The 19,624-nt window shown below is 34.8% G+C and overlaps 1 protein-coding gene across 2 annotated transcripts in view; it reads left to right on the top strand.

Moving 5' to 3' along the window:
• The window catches only part of LOC149552234 (ATP-dependent protease La (LON) domain protein), a 63,141-nt gene that overhangs the window by 19,972 nt on the left and 23,545 nt on the right, over nt 1–19,624 (top strand). Inside the window, exons 2-8 of one of the 2 annotated variants that reach the window (XM_089787755.1) lie at nt 3,443–3,531; nt 3,628–3,705; nt 5,134–5,246; nt 5,421–5,486; nt 15,385–15,486; nt 15,582–16,188; nt 16,480–16,685. In XM_089787755.1, coding sequence (XP_089643881.1) covers nt 3,443–3,531; nt 3,628–3,705; nt 5,134–5,246; nt 5,421–5,486; nt 15,385–15,486; nt 15,582–16,188; nt 16,480–16,685 — 1,261 coding nt within the window. The remainder of the gene's footprint in view (nt 1–3,442; nt 3,532–3,627; nt 3,706–5,133; nt 5,247–5,420; nt 5,487–15,384; nt 15,487–15,581; nt 16,189–16,479; nt 16,686–19,624) is intronic. The other variant, XM_089787756.1, reaches the window with a different exon arrangement.

Below are 19,624 nucleotides of genomic sequence, written 5' to 3'. Positions count from 1 at the left end.
CTTGCTGACTGGTCTGAGAATCATTTCACAGTGCTGTTTGTACTAAAATACCTCTAACCTAATCACCCATGGTGGAAAATGCATGAAACCAGGTGGGGTGATAGGTTAGAATGTGTACATAGTGTTTTTCTTTCTTGTGATGGGTTTCCAAGCCAAAATGTGATGCCCTAGGCTGACTTCTAGGAGTATGTGAGCCTGGACAGTTGTACAGATGAAGTTGCAGAGGACACCCATGATCTTGCTTGGTCGAACAAATGCTGTTCCTAGAAGCCCTAGGATGTCAGTTTGAAAGTAGAATGGAGGCTTTAAGTGAAGTTTGAAGAGCTTGAGAGATTTTTGATTGCTGACTGGACAGGAGGCCTAAAATAAAGGCTATAAACTAGGGCTTGGTACTAAATAGGGTTGTGGGTGTCTTGGAGCTCTGAAAATCTAGATTCTTGGTGTGCTAGGAGATAGCTACCACATTTCTAAGTTTGTTTTAGAGGTTGTTTGGAAGATTTTGGAGAATGGGAGCAAAATAGGGTTGCTAGACCTAGAAGGCAATAGCTCTAATTAGCCCAATGTGAAGAATTTGGATTCTCTTTGTGTTTTATTGTGACCAGAAGTGTTGAATAAGGTCAGAGAGATAATGGAGAGTATCTACACTATCAGTAGACTCTAAGGTAGTGGAAGTGCAAGATCCTAAGCAAGGGTTAAGGTTCTAGGGGTGAGAAGAACTAGTTGGACTAGTGTCTTGGAAGGAGTTTAAGTCTACACCAGACCAACTACACCTAGGAGGCAAGTTGGTGGAGAAGTCTTGGAGGCTTGGATTGGTGAGAAGACAAGGGACAAGAATCATTGGATGATTCAAGATTAGATCCTTTAACTAAAGGTAGTTTTGGATAGAACCCTAAGCCCTCTGCATCACCTAGTGGCATGCTTCTAAAGATTTCTGATTGATGTTGACTTTGTCAAATTTCTTTGTTCATTTTCCTCGAGTGGTTGTGGATATATTTTAGTGGTTACATTTGACGTCATTTGCTGCTGTGGGGACTGTATTTACATGTTCCACCCCTAGCTAAGGCAGTGTTCAATTAAAACCATCCTTTTCTGTGATCATGGGTCAACCATTTATGATTGCAATGGTTTCATTTGTCCATGTCTGGTTGCTACATCAGATGCTAACCCTGATCATAGGACATATGATCTTTTTGACACAGCCATAATATTCTACTAGTGCAATAACTGGCACAATTTTTAATTGGACAATTATTGCAAGTTGTGAAAAACAATTTTTAATTTAAAGCAAGGGGAATATGTTGGATTAAGTCAATCCACAATTTTGGATGACTTCCAACTATTGTAACAAATTTCCGGCTTATGTATATCAAGTAAATAGTGTAATAGTGAGTCATGGTTTCTCTAAATCTTTGTCATAGGGTTCGCCGAATATGAATCATTAAATTCAAATCTAGCAAGCATAGCAAATTCAAAAAATTGTTTAAACTTGTGTAGTATTTGTTTGTATGTGTGTTGTGGTTCTTGATTAGAAACTCTTGCCCACTGACATCAGCTGGCTGTTGCATTGGCACCACCCAATGAGCAGAAACATGTTTGCTGGAAGAAAGCTCTTTTCATTTCTGAAATTATATTTCTTTGAGTTTCTGGACACATTTTCTGGCCATCATTAATTCTTTATGTATTAAATAAATATGACACTAGGCCCCTTAGCACTGACTTACAAGCATTGTGCCTATCTTTTATATATTAAATATATTACCATGTGCTTTTGACTATTGGTCTCTTGTAATATTATTATAGTGCCATCCTGAAATTATAAATTAAATAAGCATCACTATAGGCAAGTGCTTAATAATTTTATTATATTGTGATGTTATAATTGTAATATGACAATTTAATAAAGTTTTTTAGTTTTTTAGAGGGGTAAACGCTTTGACTTGGAGCTATGAACCAGTGACGCCACAAACAGGGGACCTCATCCCCATGGGATTTGAACCTTGATGGCAAGGATAACAATGCAACAACTTAACCATCACAACATGCCACTATTGGCCCAATTTAATAAAGTTGATGACAAAGTAATGTGCAAATTTATATTAGTCAAATTTAATCTTGATTTTTTTAATTCAAATTTATCTTGTTGAATTTGGTCCAAGTTTTATCTTTGTTGAACTTGAACAGGAACACTAACATGAACCTTGTGGCATGGGTCCAAATGTTGGTTGCAAAACTATGTGCCTATAAGTTGGGTTAGACCGCCCTTTATGGGCTACCTGCCTTTTCAGTTATGTCTTTGGCATTTCTGTTACTGTCAGTGAAAGGATTTTTTTAATGCCTCTTGAGTTGGGTTAGACTGCCCTTGATCGGCTGCCAGCCTGTTGGTTTATGTTTTGGTGTTTCAGTTACAGTCCATGAAAGATTTATTATTCCAGTTTGGTCAGAGAATATAGTTTCCCAAACTTGATAATCTCTTTTAGTTCAGGCTGCATGCTTGTATCCTGCTTACTGGACTCTTAAAATGTAGTACTGTTATTCTATTACTATGCTTTATAGTTGGTTTTGAAAATTGAAAGTTTGCATGTAGAATTATGATTAGCAAGCTGCCTTTCATTGGGGTGTGCTGGTGCAGTGTTAATGCATCAATTCTCTTTGTTAGATTGTTAGCACCTTATACATGTATGCAAGGAAGATTTGTGAATCCCAAGGTGATGGCCCTAAAAATCAGAAACACTATTGTTTTAATTCGAAACACTATTGTTTTAACAAGTTAAAACAATAATGTTTCTAATTTTTGGGGCCATCACCTTGGGATTCACAAATCTTACTTGCATACATATAAATATGCAAGGAAGATTTGTGAATCCCAAGGTGATGGCCATTTGTATATATATAGCTATATGCAAGGAAGACAAGTGAATCCCAAGGTGATGGCCCCAAAAATTAGGAACACTGTTGTTTTAACTTTTTATGGAGCTACATGTGACATTTGCAGTGTATTTTTTGAAAAGGTTTTTTCATTTTTACTGCAGTAATGGGCATTAGCTAAGGTACTACTCTTCTTCACTACGACATTTTTCGAAAAAAAACATGGTAACTGCCACATTCATTGTGAACCACTAAATGTATGGTTCAAGCCTGAAGTAGGCTATAAGTCATTTGATTAATAACAATCTTAATGATATTTCATAATGAATACAAAAGAACTCCAGATATTATTTTTAAAAGGGTATTTTAGAAATTATGATGCTTTGCTTGATATAGTAGCAGAAATTATGAAATTTGAACTTTTATTGTCAAAGATTTATCCCAGATATGGTAGCAGCATAAATTATATGAGTTTAAAGTTAATTTTAGTTCTTTAGGTAAGCAGCAGAGTACTTTTTATAGCTTTAAATTATAAAGTATTTCTCTGCCAAGAGTGCATTTCATGCTTGTTTTGCAGTCTAGGTGGACATGGGGATGGAGGGGCAGGTCGTCATGGTGGCTTCACATTTGACACGTCATTGGCATCCTTGCACACATACCTTGGTGGTAAGCTTGTGAATTATTTGAAAGTTTTAAGGTTATAATACATTTTAAATTATGAATTATGGTATTAATTTGCATTTATTTTGTATGATTTTACAGAAGTTGATGATATTCATTGTAGACGTGCATTTTTGGATGGAGGTGCCCTTCTTGATCTTCCAATGTTTTATCTGGAGGGTAAAGTCCTTCATTGAATGTTTTTCTCATACTTTTGTTAAGTAGATTAAATGCTCGAGGAAAGTACAATTTTTCATATTGGTTGTGGATCTATAATTGTGGTTTTTGATGTTAGGGCCTTATTATTAATTTTATACAACTACAATAAAGGCAGCATGAACAATTCCTTGACAAATTTGCTAGTGGGACCTTGGATATTTATTCAAGTGATTGGTCAAATAGACAAGTCAGTTTGCATATTCTAATTCTTTCAGTAATTGTTGTTTCAATTGACTCTACCTTTCTAAAGGTAATTAACAAAGCTTATAGCTATATTCTCTGCTTTGTACCTTGACCATGGAATGTCATATATTAGAATACAAATTATGTTCTTAGAGGGCATTTACGCTTTAGTATTTTCTATTTTATTTGATTGCAATGAACTGTATTTAATTAAGGTTCTTGTATCCTTTTAAAATTTTTTGGGTGTTAAGATTTGATTCTGTTTTAAATGTTGTTTGCTTTTCATTTTATTAATGTTAAAAGTAACTTCGAAAGCTTTAAGTATTATAACTTTTCCTGTAACTCAACCATATACATACAAAGGTATATGACACCTCTTGACCATACGAGGAAGCTGGCCCTCTCAAACACAGAAGAATATTGTGATCTGATTGTAGATGTCAGATATTGTAGAATCCACTGAACTAGCTCTATGTCACCTCTCGACCTGAGAATTACTTGTTCAAAAAACATTAACTTCTAAGTACTCGTGTACCTGCACAATACTATTAATCATCGTTAGAGCTTGTGAGGTTCCCTAAATTTATGTTAAGTTTTAGCTTTTTTCTTCCTGTAATTCCCGGTTATCTTTAAATTACTATAAAAAGCAGATTAAATCTCAGATTTCAATTTTGATCTTTTTTTTTTCTGGTTAATATTTATACCTCTTTAACTTAATTGGTCTTATGTATATGGAATTCCAATTTGATTAGAAGGCATCTCTTTTGTAGTAACTGTATTTCCAGATGCATTTATTTGAAAGGAGAAACAAATTAACATGCAACTAATTTCTTGTCTCTTTAATTGTTTTGGTTTTTCTGATTCTTCTTATTGTCCTTAACAATAATTTTGTCTCATTATATTATTTTAGAGGGTTGGGCATTTTTTGTTGTTGTACTCAGACCAGATTCAGTAGCTCATAAAGTGTAATTAGTATATTATACTTGAGACAGTTCATATTCACAGACAACGTTGCTGTTGATTTCTGTGTTTTTTATATTTAGATACTGATCCGTTGTTCACATTTTGCATTGCTAACCTTTTATCCAGGCATATGACTGTTTCATTACTTAAACAAGGAATTTAAAAAAAAATTATTTATACATTATTGGATTGCGGCAACACTCATCCAATTTGTAGTAAGAAGGTTATATTTTTCTCTTTCAGGAATTGTATTGTTCCCAGAAGCCACTCTTCCATTGAGAGTGATACAGCCAAGGTTTAAAGCAGCTGTAGAACGGGCTATGGAGCAGGAAGTAGCTCGATACACTATAGGTGTGGTATGAATATTCATCTTTTTTGCTGCGTACTTCGATATTTTTCTCTCCTTTTCTTTTGTTTTTGATTTTTGTAGCACCAGATATTTTCTGAACTAAAATGAAAGGTGAGTTGCAATTGTTTTAAAATCCTTCTTGAATAAGTTAAGCAAGCTTTTTAAAATTTTTTTTCTGTAGATTCACGTTCGATCTCTGCCTCAAGATGAAGGCCTTCGGTTTGCTTTAATTGGGACTACTGCTGAGGTAACAATGACAATTTTAGTTTCTGGACATGCATTTTTATTGCTTTAATAAATTTTGCATTAGATGGCAAGAGTATTTCGCAATCCTGTTGGGGGTGGGGTTCTTGTTTAGTGGTAGTATTTGTTTTTTCAAAAAAACACCAGATTTCAAAATATTCTATAGTACAATATGAAGCCTGCTGGTGATGGAAGATGAGAACACAAACATCATCTATAGCAGAGCTGTACCACAACAAAGATATTTTAAAATTCAATACAGTTCTTGAAAAACATCTTACGATGCTAAAGAGGGACCAGAATAGGGTAATCAATAAGTAATAGATATCAACAACCATCACCACCCAACATTGGAATCTTTACGAATTGTTAATTAAATTCTTTAAGATCAGTAGATGCCTACCAATATTCTGGACTCATGACTAGCAAAATACTAAATTGTGAACTGAAACAGATGATATTTTACAATTACAAACAATAGGATTATCAATGCTACTGATTTTTTAGATGACCTTTTTATTAATCCCTTGTGTGCACAGTTTTAAGTCCATGAAGTGTTCTCTGGTCACTCTAAAGTGGAGTTTCCATTGTGTTGCTTTGCTCTTTGTTATGTCTGTTGATAATATCCTCACCTTTCAGTTCTAATGTCATTTTTCAGAAGGCTTGCCTAGCTTCTGCATTGTACTTTCCGCAAGTTTGAGAGACTTCCTAGATCCTAGAGTGGCAATCTAGATCTTAAAATGTTTCTGTTTTGCTACTGTTATTTTTCTAGCCATTCTGGTGTAGTTCAGGTGCCTTTCGAGATGAGTTTTTCTCATCTGCTTCCTATTTATCTATATATATCAACTTCTGACATCTAGGCTATATTTGATTCAACGCTACCCTGTTTTGGCTAAATTGCCTTCTCCTTTTGATATGTTCTAAGTTCTGTATTACTAAAGCAAGTTCAGAGCACGTCCCAAGAATGTTTTATTCGACCTTCTCTTGTCCTTCTCTTCTCCTCTACAAATCCCAGTTAATGACACATTGTTCTTTGTAGGTTACCTTGCTTGCCACTTTTATTGTGTAATATTTATTCAATTTCAAGCTGCTGATCTGTATGTGGGCGATAGCTAATAGGAATTTAGCTACACCTGATAGGATTTTAATGGTGTATTTTTGAGGAGCATTTGCCCATTTGAATTGCTTAGACTATTTTCTGTGTTGGAAATGTTAAATGTTATTTTTGAAAGTTGTTTGTTATATACAGACGAAATTTATGAGTGCTTTAAAGCTAAGATGATGTAATGTCTCTTTCTTGGATCACCTTATACTTTGCCCTTAATTCACAGATGTGAATGAAATAAAGAGCATAATACAGTTAGAGACATAATCCTTTCTTAAGAATAAGATGAGATAAGTCTGTGTAGAAAACCTGCAACCAGATTAGATAACTATGTAGATATTACTCATGAAAAACATCCAATTCTAGGGTCATGAAATAGACACACCCAAGCGAATTTCAATGATTATGTGGGAGCTCAATCATAAAGAGCGTTGTGACGGAAGACCTGATACCCTATGTCCACTAACAGGACCTTAACCTCATTATCCTCTTTGGCCTCGTGTGGTCCTCAACAATTCTCATGAGGCATTGTACATAGTGAGGTTCATAGACAGTTCTCCTCCATCATGTCAATTTTTTCCCTCTTATGATTGAGGATCACTTCTAGCTCTCTTCAACTATTGATCAATAGGGTGCCTGTAATGTCCCATTTTAAAATTTTTTTTGGAAGGAATTAATTATAAAGTTATCAATTAAAAAATATATATTACAAGGTAACTTTATAAATTAAATTAAAAAAAGCTTCTAGAGGTTGCTGGAAGAAGCGGAGAAAAATTAAAAAGGGAGGCCGACCTATCAAGGAAAAAAGAATAAATAGGCATTGAGGGCTCATTGTCTATCATTGAGACTTATTATTGATTTTTTCTTATGTGCGTTGTGGAGCCTAGGGTTTCTGCAAATAGTCACAATTGGCCATTGAGAACGAAAACTCTCAATTGGTACGCAATTTTGAGGGTGTGAGAGATCACCTGAATTATTGCAGCTGTGGGAAGGATATTTCAGTCCTTTCATTTGTGCTTAATTGATGATTTGGAGTTTCAGTTGGAGTTGCACTTTCACCATATCATCTTCAGCAGTCAGTCTCCAGTATTTGATCAATCCAGGTTCTTCTTTTCAATCTGTAGTTGCAACAAGTTCTCAATTGTATACAGCCAGTTAGGGTTTCTCTGTAATGTGCTATGTCATAATGTTTTGGTGCTGAAATTTGCCATATCATTTGTAAAAACATTTGGTCTTCATTGAATGAATACATTGGCACTATTACTTCTTTTATTTCAGCAATATATTTTAGCAGTGTGTTAAATCTAGAGTTTGTTTAGTGGCCTATTGGTACGGGTCAGTACAGTGCCCTTAAACTGATCTTCTCCACAGGCCGAAGGGCAAGACCTTACCTCCTTGGCCTCTGGTCCTTAACCATCTTTATGAGTTGCCATACGTAGTGAGGGATCTTTCATTGTTCCCCCTCCTTGCAGTCCCTTCCCTCAACATGAATGATTATTTTTTAATCAAAAATAGTGTAGTGTACAAAAAGGCTTACATTATACGAAGCTATAGCCCAAGTTGAAGATCAACCATGATCTCGAAGAGTTATGCTTTATCAAAAAACTAATGTCTGATAACTGTTGAATTCTGTGGTAGTTGCAAGACAGATTTTACCTATAATGAACAACTCTGTAATTTTGGTTCCACCTTCTGCCTTCTGTTTCTCTCTCTGCAGTGTCTCTGTTTGGCTGCTCCTGTTATGTTCTGAGTCTTTGCAATATCTCCTATTCTTTCAAAGGCTCATATGTTCATCTCTATTCTTATTGTGTGTTGCATTTATGTGGCATAATGAGTTGGAGGCTTTGTGTGTAGCAGGCATTGTGTTACCTTGCATTGTGTGTCTTAGCATCAAAATCGTAGTCATCGTGACTACATGGCATCCACATCCTCCTTGGTGCTGCGTTGGTTATTCATGGTGTATGTTTACACTTCGTACATGTGGTTAATGTTTGAAGTGTAAGGACTATTGCTTGGGCTTCGTATTCACCTCTTCATTGCTCAGATGTGGTTACAGTTATGGAAATAACTTTAGTGTTTATTTTGTATTGTTGTTGCATTGGTAATCATTGTATTGTGTAAGGAGAGAAGTCTACAAATGTTGCTCAGTGTTAGAGCTGATTACACGGTTTTTTGGTTTATTGCCTTTGTCACGACAGATAGTTATATGGATTCTATTTCTCAAGCTTGTATGAGTTTTCTCGTAATGTATGATGCATATTTTATGAGCATTGTGAATGGTTGCTAGTAATATGATTATTGTCTATGCTCAGTGAATGAGTGACAGTATTGTTCTATCTATGTTTCTTGTGTGTGTATAAATCACACTAAGAGATTTTTGGTGTTTTGTGTATTGTGAGCTGCTTGTAATGATACTATGTTTATTTACTCGGAGTTTTTTGCTGGGAGAATTAAGATTACCATGTATGACAAAATTTTGAAAAGGGGTTTGGGTTCTTAAGCATGAGCTAAAATTAGAATGTCACATTGTATCATGAAAATATATGATTTAAACAACAAAAACACCATAACCATGAAACTTGTTACCATAGCATCATGAATTGTGTTCATACCATCTTATACTTCAAGTTCAACATCAAAGATCAAAACGTTAAAATAAAATCATAATAGCAAGTTCAAGTATCATTGTTTTAATGGATTAAAAACTTATTAATATTCTTCTTCTTCAACATTAGTTGACTCAGCAATAGCGCTAAGACCAATGGGATCAGCAACAACAATAATAGTATTGGTGTCAAAATATTCAAAATCATCAATTGCAAGCCAAGAAGTGGAAACATTCAAGTCCATGAGCTTTGCATTTACATCCCACCTCTTCGTCTCCCCTTCTTCGTATTCTTTACTCATGTGAGATGAGACACAAGTTGTAATGCACAAATACCAAGTTCTCTGCTCTCTTTGATTGCAATCTTTTGTGCTTCATTGAGTGGGTGAAGAATATGTGCTCCAATTTCTTTCCGATATAGATGAACTAGCAACTTATGAAGACAGGACAAGGTAAACAATTAAAATAAAATGATTGATCTTATTAAATAAAAATTAAAAGTAATATATGAAGACGTAGCAAACCAAATTCTTAAAATAAAACTTACTTGTGATAAAACTTTGAATGTAAGAGGTTGCAACATTTGGAATCTTTTGGCCATGGAGGTACCACTAACTATGAGAACCCTTCCTAAACCAACGATGAAGAGCATCATTATTTAAGCATCTTGCATTCAAAAACTCAATAAAGTCATGTGTAATCAAATGGTGCATATCATCATTAAGAAAGAGTCTTACAAATGCTGCCTTGTATCCTTCAAACACTTCTAAATCTCAATAGGGTGGTTGTCTTCTTGGTAGATTAGTATATTGGGTGCTATAGTATTTGGGCATCAATGTGTAGGCAAGCAAATGTAGAGGAGTGATAATTTTGTTCCATCATTCTACAACAATTGCTTGCAATTGTTTGAAGAATGTTTCTTGGGGATCTTGCTTCTTTTCATTTACAATTTGCTTGATCTTCTCAAGCATTGAGTCTATGCCATCATAGATTCTCCATGACAAGGCCTATCCATGTTAGTGTATCTAAGCATGCTCATAATGGCCTCAATGAACTTAATGTCCACACGTTCCCACCATAAGTCATCCAATATTCATTGCTTTATTTTGGCCGCCCTTTCTTTGTTGCTTTGCCTCTATGTAGCCCAATTCTTGTTGATTACCATATTGGAAATTGCTTTTTTCACTTACACAAGTTTTCTTAGACAATTAGATTTGATGCAAAATGAGTCTTAGCAACTTGTAATATAAAATGGAGCAAAAACAATACAATGATTAGATGCATACTTTAGGAAAGAATACACATTACACAATCAAAAAAGGAAAATCAGAAATTGTAAGATACCATTTTTTTGAAATTAAATTACTAACTTGAGTTCAAGTTCGCTTACCTTAGTGAAAACACTCTAAATATTTTTTGAGTCATGTGGTGGTTTGTGATGAACATTTGGATTTCCTTAGTCTCTGCATACACCTTCTTGATCTATTCAATATTGTTCCCAATATTTTGTAGCATAAGATTGAGTAAATAAACCACACAAGGTGTCCAAAAAATATGCAGATATCTCCCTTCAATCAACAAACCAGCACCTCTACAATTCTTTGTGTTGTTCGTTATGACTTGGACAACGTTTCTAATACCCATTTGTTCAATGGCAGAGATGAGAATATTACCAATAAATGGCCCATCTTTTAATTGCCTCTCATAATCTATTGCTCTCAAAAACATTGTCCCTTTAGGGGACACCACCCAGCCATTGATTAAGGGACAATTTTTAGCATCTTTCCGCCCATCTGAAACAATTGATACCCTTGTCTCAATCCATGAATCTCTTATAGGCTTTGATTGCTCATTAATCAACTTGATCTCTTGATCCAACATGGTGGTTCATTCTCTCAAAACTATGGCCTTAATACCGTCTAGGAGCTTCATTGATACTTTTCAACATTGTCTTCCAGAACAACATTAAAAGACAACCCATTTACATACAAGCATCTTGCCGCATCAATATCGATAGTTTCCTGACTCTAATTTTGAAATGCAGTTTCTAGAGGTTCCTATCTTTTGTGTGTAAGGGGTATTTCATTTTCACACTCAAGGGCAGCTGAGGTAGTGTAAAAGGGTGATCTTTAACCAGAATATCTGTGGGGGGGTTGCATTCCCTTTGCTTTGTTTACTTTTATTGCTAGCGTCATTGCTTGTATTTTGCCTACGTTCTCACTTTTGCTTCCTCATGCTCTTCAATATATTTTAATACTGTCGAACTCGGTACATGTTCCCGTTTTTGCAAGGCATTTCTTGACTCCTCTTTTTAAGGTATCCACACAAATGGCCTACCACATGAAAATATGAACTATCTCTTTCTACATCACAATCCCAACATCTCCAACAAAATGCACCACCTTGTGAAAGAGGTCTTACAATATGCACACACTTCCACAAAAGAGAATTAGATTGGGGTTCTATTCTTTGTTCAGTATTTCCTATTGAGGAAGAGGTAGATGCCATTGTAGTTCTTTTTCCTATGGCAAGAAATTGTATACATATTCAATACAAAACTTAAAATCAAGAGAATGATTTTTTGGAAAAAATGGCTTAGGTCTTATGGACAATGAAAGAGAAATGAAAAAAATATAAAGCTTAAAAAAACAAAAGGCAAATGGAACAAGAATTTTCTACTCATTGTAAGCTTGCAAAGGTGTAGGAATGAGGCACAAACACCTAAAGAAGGCTCACAAATCAATCTATAACATACAAATTTTCATAGCCAATTTTAATCTCCTATTAATCTAATTTTATAAGTAACTGATTCCATTTCACATGACAATGATTTCTACCAATTGATTATAACTGAAATAAACTCTTTTTCCAATCTGACTGACTTTCATGTTCAGCTGAATTCACTAGAAACAAAAAGAATATTTATGTATTGCTAACAATTTAACTATTTCTAATTGATATCATATTCATCTGAAAGTAAAGTAACTATTAATTATATCTATTGAAATGCTTATTCAAAAAGTAAATGTTTTCTCCATCTAGAAATTAAAATATCTATCTATTCTTCTAAGGGTTTAAAGTAAAAGAAACATATAGTATTAACAAAACAATCCTTTTATCTCGTTGTCCAAGTCTTGACATCGGTGAGAGGAGAAGCATTGACATAGGCTTAACCTCCCAACCGTGGAGCATTACTTATCCCCACACATCCTAATTTAATAGAATGACCCTCCCTACCTCGGAAGCGGGCTTGGGATGTTCATAAGTCCAACCATCTGAATAATCAAGTGGTTTGGGTGTCCCAATAGTTATTCTCCAAAATAACTGAAGCATTTGGACAAACAACAAAGATCACATGTTCGGCACATCTGCCTATTTCTACCTTGGCCAAGAATTTCAAAGTTGAGTTCGTAAACCCGATCTCCACCACTCGACTTGACAACATAGTTCTTAACCAGAACATGCATGAGCTATTATAGTTTTTGTCTATTATTTATTTAATCTGAATCCATTTTTGTTTGTGCAGACTCTCTAAACCTCCTCACCATTTTAGGCTACCATGCCAGTGATTCCTAGGTGCTCACGAGTTTATATCCACTATATTTGCTTTACACCTCTTCACCTATAATGGCTTCATTGCCTGGTGAATTCCTCAGTGTTTGGGTTTCATGATATTATTTCATCTCTGTATGAGTATAAATGGAATAATTAAATTTTGAGCAGTATTTAATTGTTCATGGTTACCATTGCATTTCCATCCTTCATATTCATGGTTGATACAAGCTTATGGTTAAGAACAACAATGGTATGAAACAGACTCTGTGAACTAGAAATCTATGTAATGCCTTTTCCGAATCAATCTGTAATATATTAGCAACAGTATTTGATTTTCATAAAATAAAACATGACACCCGACTGGCATAGCTTCATAAAAGAAAATAACAATTTCAAACAAGGTTCAGCGTCTCAGTGTTTCTTACGTGACGCCACAAACCACTTCTAAATCTCCGTGGCTAGGAAGATGGACTCTGCTCTCTCGTGCTCAGAATCCGCGGATGAAGAATAAAGCGAGGGTGAAATGGTAAATGTAATTCCAGTGAATGTTGTCAGTATTAAAAACCAGATTCTCCTCCCTATGTGAAAACGTATATGCAAAGAACAAAAGGCCATTGAAAAACAGAGAGAAAAGAAAAGACTGTCCAAATATGATCAAGGAGTCTCTAATAAGAAGATGGCTTGGCTCTTCGACTACCATCAGTTACAAAGAAGACTATACAAATGCAAATCAAATTGAATTTTTTAAAAGAAGGAAAATAAGAGAGAAAGAGTAAGAAGTTGAAAAGTTTGATTTTATTATTATTGTTCACTCTTATATACGTTCATATGTATGTATTGATAAAGTGGCATCATTAGATTATAACTCATAATTTATTAGTGTCACCTTATTTTTATATACATATGTTCATATTTGAGAGTTTATAATAATGATTAAATAACAAATTCATTAATAATTCTTCAAAGGTATGAGTTATAGTTTTAATTTATATTACTTTAAAGTTTTTATTATATTGTTTCTCTAATAGCTCATGCGTTTCCACAATGCAACATGTTGTCAAGTCCCAGTATCCTTATTAGGGTAGTCTTAGGTCAAACCTGTTGATTCTGATGATTGGACCATTCGACCATCCCCTTCAGATGGTTCCGTTTAGCAATGCTTCGCCTCTCTTCAGTCTTCCTCCTGCAATCACCCGAAGAAACATTCTCGCCAAGACATTAATTCAAAGATACATTAATTGTTAATTCAAAACCATTGCCGATCATCTAGTGACAGTTATAGATTTCATCAACGTCTATAATAACTAACTCATTTCACATGATCATGAATGAAATAACTCATTATTAGTTGATAAAACGTATATAATTTAACTAACTCACTTCACATGATTAGGAAGGAGATTAATTGATGCAACGTCTATAATTAACTGATTGACTTCACATGAAAATAATTCGCTAAACCTATGGCTATGATCAATTTTAAAACTTAGGACAAAATTTGGGATGTAACACAATTTGCCAACTCCTTCAACAACCAAACTCTTGGTCAACCACCTATTTGCTCTTGGTCAAGACAAAATAATCTACTTGCACGCCACAAATGAGAATTAGAAGCCAACACAAGCCTTTCATTTCCATCTTTTAGGGTTGAGAATGTCAAAATATTATAAAATTTGCAAAAAGTCACTTAAGTGATGTCTGTGGGTCCCAGTTCAACAAAATTCGTTGGCAGTTCGAGCTTTCTGGTAATGGTTTGTCCAGGTCTGTTCAGCTGCTCAGGCAGTTCAAACTGGGTTTGTGTTTTTCGAACCCTGCCCGGACTAGCAGGCGAAATTGGATCAGGACAGCGTAGTCGGCCATATTGAAGGAGAACTGCTGCTTTGTATTGGCTATATTGATGTTGGCGGTAATGAGAGAACACCAGTTGCCGTGTTTTGTTCATGTTTCTAGATCACCCCTCTAGGAAAATCATGAAGTCTTAAGTTAATTTTCCTATGTTATTGATATCCTTTATGACAGGGACATGGCACATGATGCTTACAAAACTGAATCAGACATAGGTGAGTCTTTGCTCATATTTTAACGGTTTGTAATTGTTGTTTATTTTGTGCCAAAAATAAAACATCCTAGTCTATATGATATTCTTGTGCGGGCTTTTGTTTGCTGGATGGTAAATTCAGCACATTTATATTCACAAATAAGTAAAACATCTGTAAAGCTTTGTTGCGATTGTTGCATTATTTTTGCCTTTACTACTTTATGCTTATTGCAGGTGTGGCTAGAAAGAACTCTTCTTGTACAAATGTAAATAAAATTTCTTAAATTATTCTGTAATTGTATGCTTCTGTAAAGATTTTGCTATAGATTGATCCATATATCAGTACAAGAAAATAACATTATATGTGCTTTTCTTTTTAGCTTTTATTTCTCTCAAACCAAGATATTGGAGTGTACTTGACATGTTTTCTCAAATGTCTCAATCAAGTAAAAGCATATACAGAAAATTCATGGAAGCATGAGACACACATTGATTTGGTTCTTTTTAATTGAGTTGTTTTTGTCAACAACAAAAATGATAGTACATGGTTTCACTATTTAGGAGAAGTATTTGTAACATGTCTGCTTATATTCTAATAGATTCGTCAATACCGTCGCTTGGAGGATGGCTCAATGAATGTTGTAACTCGGGGACAGCAACGCTTCTGCTTGCGGCGTTGTTGGACTGATGTGAATGGTGCGGTAAGAATTTTTCCTTAATATCTATGGTTTTATTTTTAATTTTAAAGCATTTTGAATGGAGAAGTCATAGATAAAACATTTTTCTTTCTTTATAGCCATGTGCACAGGTCCAGATTATCCAAGAAGATACTCCCTTGCACATTCCAAAGGACGCGTTTAGTTCTTTGGCATCTAAACCTTGCTTTCAAAGTGGGAAAGTACCATGGTCAAAACCTTCAAACTCCAATGATGGCAGAAGAGAGGACATTGAAAGCGATAGTGATGAGCTCGACGGTGAATTATCAGATTCAACTGTTGAAAAGGAGCCTTTCCTGAGGAGGTTGCAAAGACAGGTACAACCAACTGATATGGGTGAACAGGGCCATCCTGGAATAAGAGATGATGATCTCAGCAGCAGTGATGAAGAGAATGTGATTGCTTGGCAGATGTCAAGGAGACCCAATAGAAGGAATTCTAGAAATGCTACACAACATTCTTTGAGTGATGGCGTATCTGACACAAACTGCAATGCTACTAGGAATGATGACAAGACCATGGTTCAGTTGGAAAGAAAACAGTCTTCAAAGGATGGAGGTTGGGGAGGTGCAGGCAAAGCCTGGGTTGCTGATGAATTGAAGTGGAGGTATAGTGCACCATGTGCAGCATGGCCTCATTGGGTGTATAAAATGTATGATGCATACAGCCTTGCCCGGCGTGCTGCAGGTAATTTATAAGATAAATGATGGATTTATCTTTTGAAGTTGGCTTCCAGAATCAGATCAATAAATCTATTCTTGTGCTGCATGATTTGGATACACTGTATCATTGTTATTGGTCTTCCCTTTTTTCTGTTGGATATGATAATATGATTTTCTAGGATATGGTAGAACAAAAGCAATGCATTTCTGCTTTGTAAGATATTTATCATGTTGTGCTGGTTTACGAATGGCTCCCTTGATTGTTTATATTGCTTTTTAAGGGTTGACTATCATACTGAAATCTTTCGTTTCACAGATATGTGGAGACAGATGGTGGAGCTTCCTTCCATGGATGATCTAGTGAAGAAGCCAGACTTATTATCATTTTATATTGCTAGTAAAATACCAGTACCTGATAGTACAAGGCAAGAACTTCTGGAAATTGATGGTGTTGTGCACAGGTTGCAAAGAGAAATACAACTTTTGGAAAGCATTGACCGCGTACGCTGTAAAATTTGCACGGTGAGCTTTCAAACTCTTTATTTGAACTACCTTCTAAGTTTGATTAGCCAAGTTTTTTGAAGACACAATCATTGTAACTTTGATCTTAAAGAAGATTGCCAGCTTTCTATTTTTACATACTTTTATGTGTGTTTATGCAGTTGGATGGTGACACTGACTTATAATCTGTATCATCATTCTTTAAGCTATGTAAAAGTAGAAAATATGCATCAATATGGCACTGAATTAGAAAGCTTTACAAGTTGACTGAAGAAACCAATGTAATTCCTAGGACATACACAAACACTTGATGATAAAATCTTGCATATGCTATTTAAACATGATGAACAGAACAAGAAACTCAAAGGTGCATGAGCATACATATATGAAATGTAAAGACAGTGAGATGCACATATTGGAACCCAGTTGAGTTCATGGCTTAGCATTGAGGAAGAGCCTGCCAATTATAAAATAAGGCTGACGTTCCAAATCATCCAGCAGTGTAGTTCTTACTGGCAAACTCTGGTGACTCATGATATAACCTAATTTAACATAAAAATGTAGGAGGGACACTTAGGCATTTTTTATAGTTTATAGTATATACCTAAGTTACCAGATTCTCTCTAGCAACCCTCAAAAAGTCTGGTTTGATTCTGTACAAAGTCTGGTCCTTATCATACTCTCCCCAAATTTGCAGAACTACGAATTTGCTGCAAATTCTGTCAGAGGAACCCGGGCAGAATTTGCAGCAAATTTTGAAGAATTTTTCGCCCAGCAGCCAAACCTGGGCTGAATTTGGTCTGAAAACATTTTTTTAGACTCTTTGGAAGTGTTTATTTTTGTCTAATTTGGTCTATTTGATCCTCCCAATCTTAAAATGACCACTAAAAAGACCAAAAAAGATGGTCTGTATGTCATTGATGTATTTGTGAATGAAAATGAGCACTTGCTTACAGAGGAAATCCAAATTGACAATAGGTGACATCCAAATTGATGATTATAGAGGAATTTCTTTAGAAAAGATATGATATTTTGAATCCAGGGCTTAAAATTTGAATCTCAACTTTTGTTTTAGCCTGGTTAGAAATCCTCTAACCAATACAAAATAAAAATCCAGATAATTGCTCATATCTTTTGACAATTCCTTTTATTCTCAAACTGTCCCCTTGATATGAAAATATGTTCCAGGCATGTGACCAAGCAAGTGTATCATGTTGTATGTATGGCTAAATGATGCAATTAATATCCTATTGAACTGAAACATAGATCTGGTGGTGTATTTTGCTATGTTGCTTTACTATTAGCATGGTGATGTATGGATTTATTTGTTGTTGTATATATATTATATACACACATACACATTTTAAAAAACATATGTTTTGTATTTGTACGGATGAACCCAAAACGAATCTGAACCCAACCCCCCAAAGAATTGGACAAATTTCCTGCCTGAATCTTGAACCTGCGTTGGAACTGGAATCGGAATTAGAAACTTACGTATATACCATAAAGGAGTATGCAACTCTGTTTTCTAGAATTATTACTCTCTCTTTGTTATTAACTTTTGTTGTTTTGTTTTGATGTATTTTGTATGTTAAACAAGGCAATTTTAGTTTGGAAAGCCTGGAGTTCCAAGTCATCTAATATTCCACCAACCTGAAAGAACTGCCAGCTATAAGATGGGATTTTGATTTCTAACAAATTGATTTTAGTTTGGCCCATCTAAACCTTGTTAAAACCTGTCAAACCCCTAAATTAATAGTAGTAATCTGAAATTATTCTAGCACTCTAATTATACTGTGTATGCTTGAGGGTAGCTCTATTGTGAAGTTATGCCAAATTATTTAGAATGATATAGAAGGAATGCAAGCTTCATTCTTTGGTTCAATCAATTGTTCGAGATTACAGTCAATAGAAGGAATTAGACCATATGAAATTTCATCCTAACTATGCATTGAGTAGTTAACAGGGACAAGTTGTTTAGTTTGTTCAAACAGGGTAAATTTCTTCATTAATACTATTCAGACTTTTGAAGAATTGTTTGTAGGTCAGTGTGTGCATTTGCCTCATGATGCATGTGACACATTTTGAATTATTTTGGTATTGGAAATTAGACATCTTAAATTCTTAACTAGATATTTCAGAGAGGAAACTTTTCATATTGCTTTCAGAATGCAATTATACTATGATAATAGATAGCTTCTATTATTAGTTAATGGTTATCTATTTGTACTCTATTGTAAATATTAGAATGTTTTTAATTTTCAGTCAGGTTGTAGTTAACTGTAAGCTTTCTATTAGCTAGAATAGAAAGTTTCTATTCGTTATGATTGTTTCCTAAGGAAACATCATTTCATTCTTTTGTATATATTGACCTCTCGGTCTCTGTTAATATTAAGCAAGTCTTTTACCAATTACTTTGTAATATGGTATCAGAGCATGGTCGCATTTTTTTTCGAAAATAAAAATTTCTTATCGAAATTGTTGTATCTTTATTTTCAAAATTAATCTTTTCCTTGTTTTACCTGCTTCCTAACACCTAGTTTCGGCAAATGGTTTCAGAAACGAATATCTGGTAATCGCGACAGGTTTTGTCGTTAAATTTTTGGCAAAATCACAATTGCTGCTCGTAACCTTCTGGTTTGCAAAATCGCATTTGATATCCTTGGGAAAGCTTGTGATTTTATCAGCAAATCAAGTGTCTAAAACTTGCATCTGAAGCAACTTGCGACGAGTATATTTTGGTTAGTAAATCGCGTCTACAAAATGTTTGGACATCTGGACAACCTTCTACTCTTATCACAACCTCAAATCTTTGCAAATCGCCATTATTTTGGCCCAGATTTTGCAATGTTTTACTTAAATTTGCTATTATTGGCCGGCTAAGGTTTCTTACCTGAAAACCCTAATTTTTGGGCTTGATTTTTTTTTGATTACAGATTCTTGGTGGGTTTTTCGAG

Source organism: Cupressus sempervirens, chromosome 6 (genome assembly GCF_028749045.1).
Source record: "Cupressus sempervirens isolate cs-2001-9-10 chromosome 6, ASM2874904v1, whole genome shotgun sequence".
Taxonomy (NCBI): domain Eukaryota; kingdom Viridiplantae; phylum Streptophyta; class Pinopsida; order Cupressales; family Cupressaceae; genus Cupressus; species Cupressus sempervirens.
Note: the sequence above shows the minus strand (reverse complement) of the source record. Positions and strands in the feature narration are given on the sequence as shown.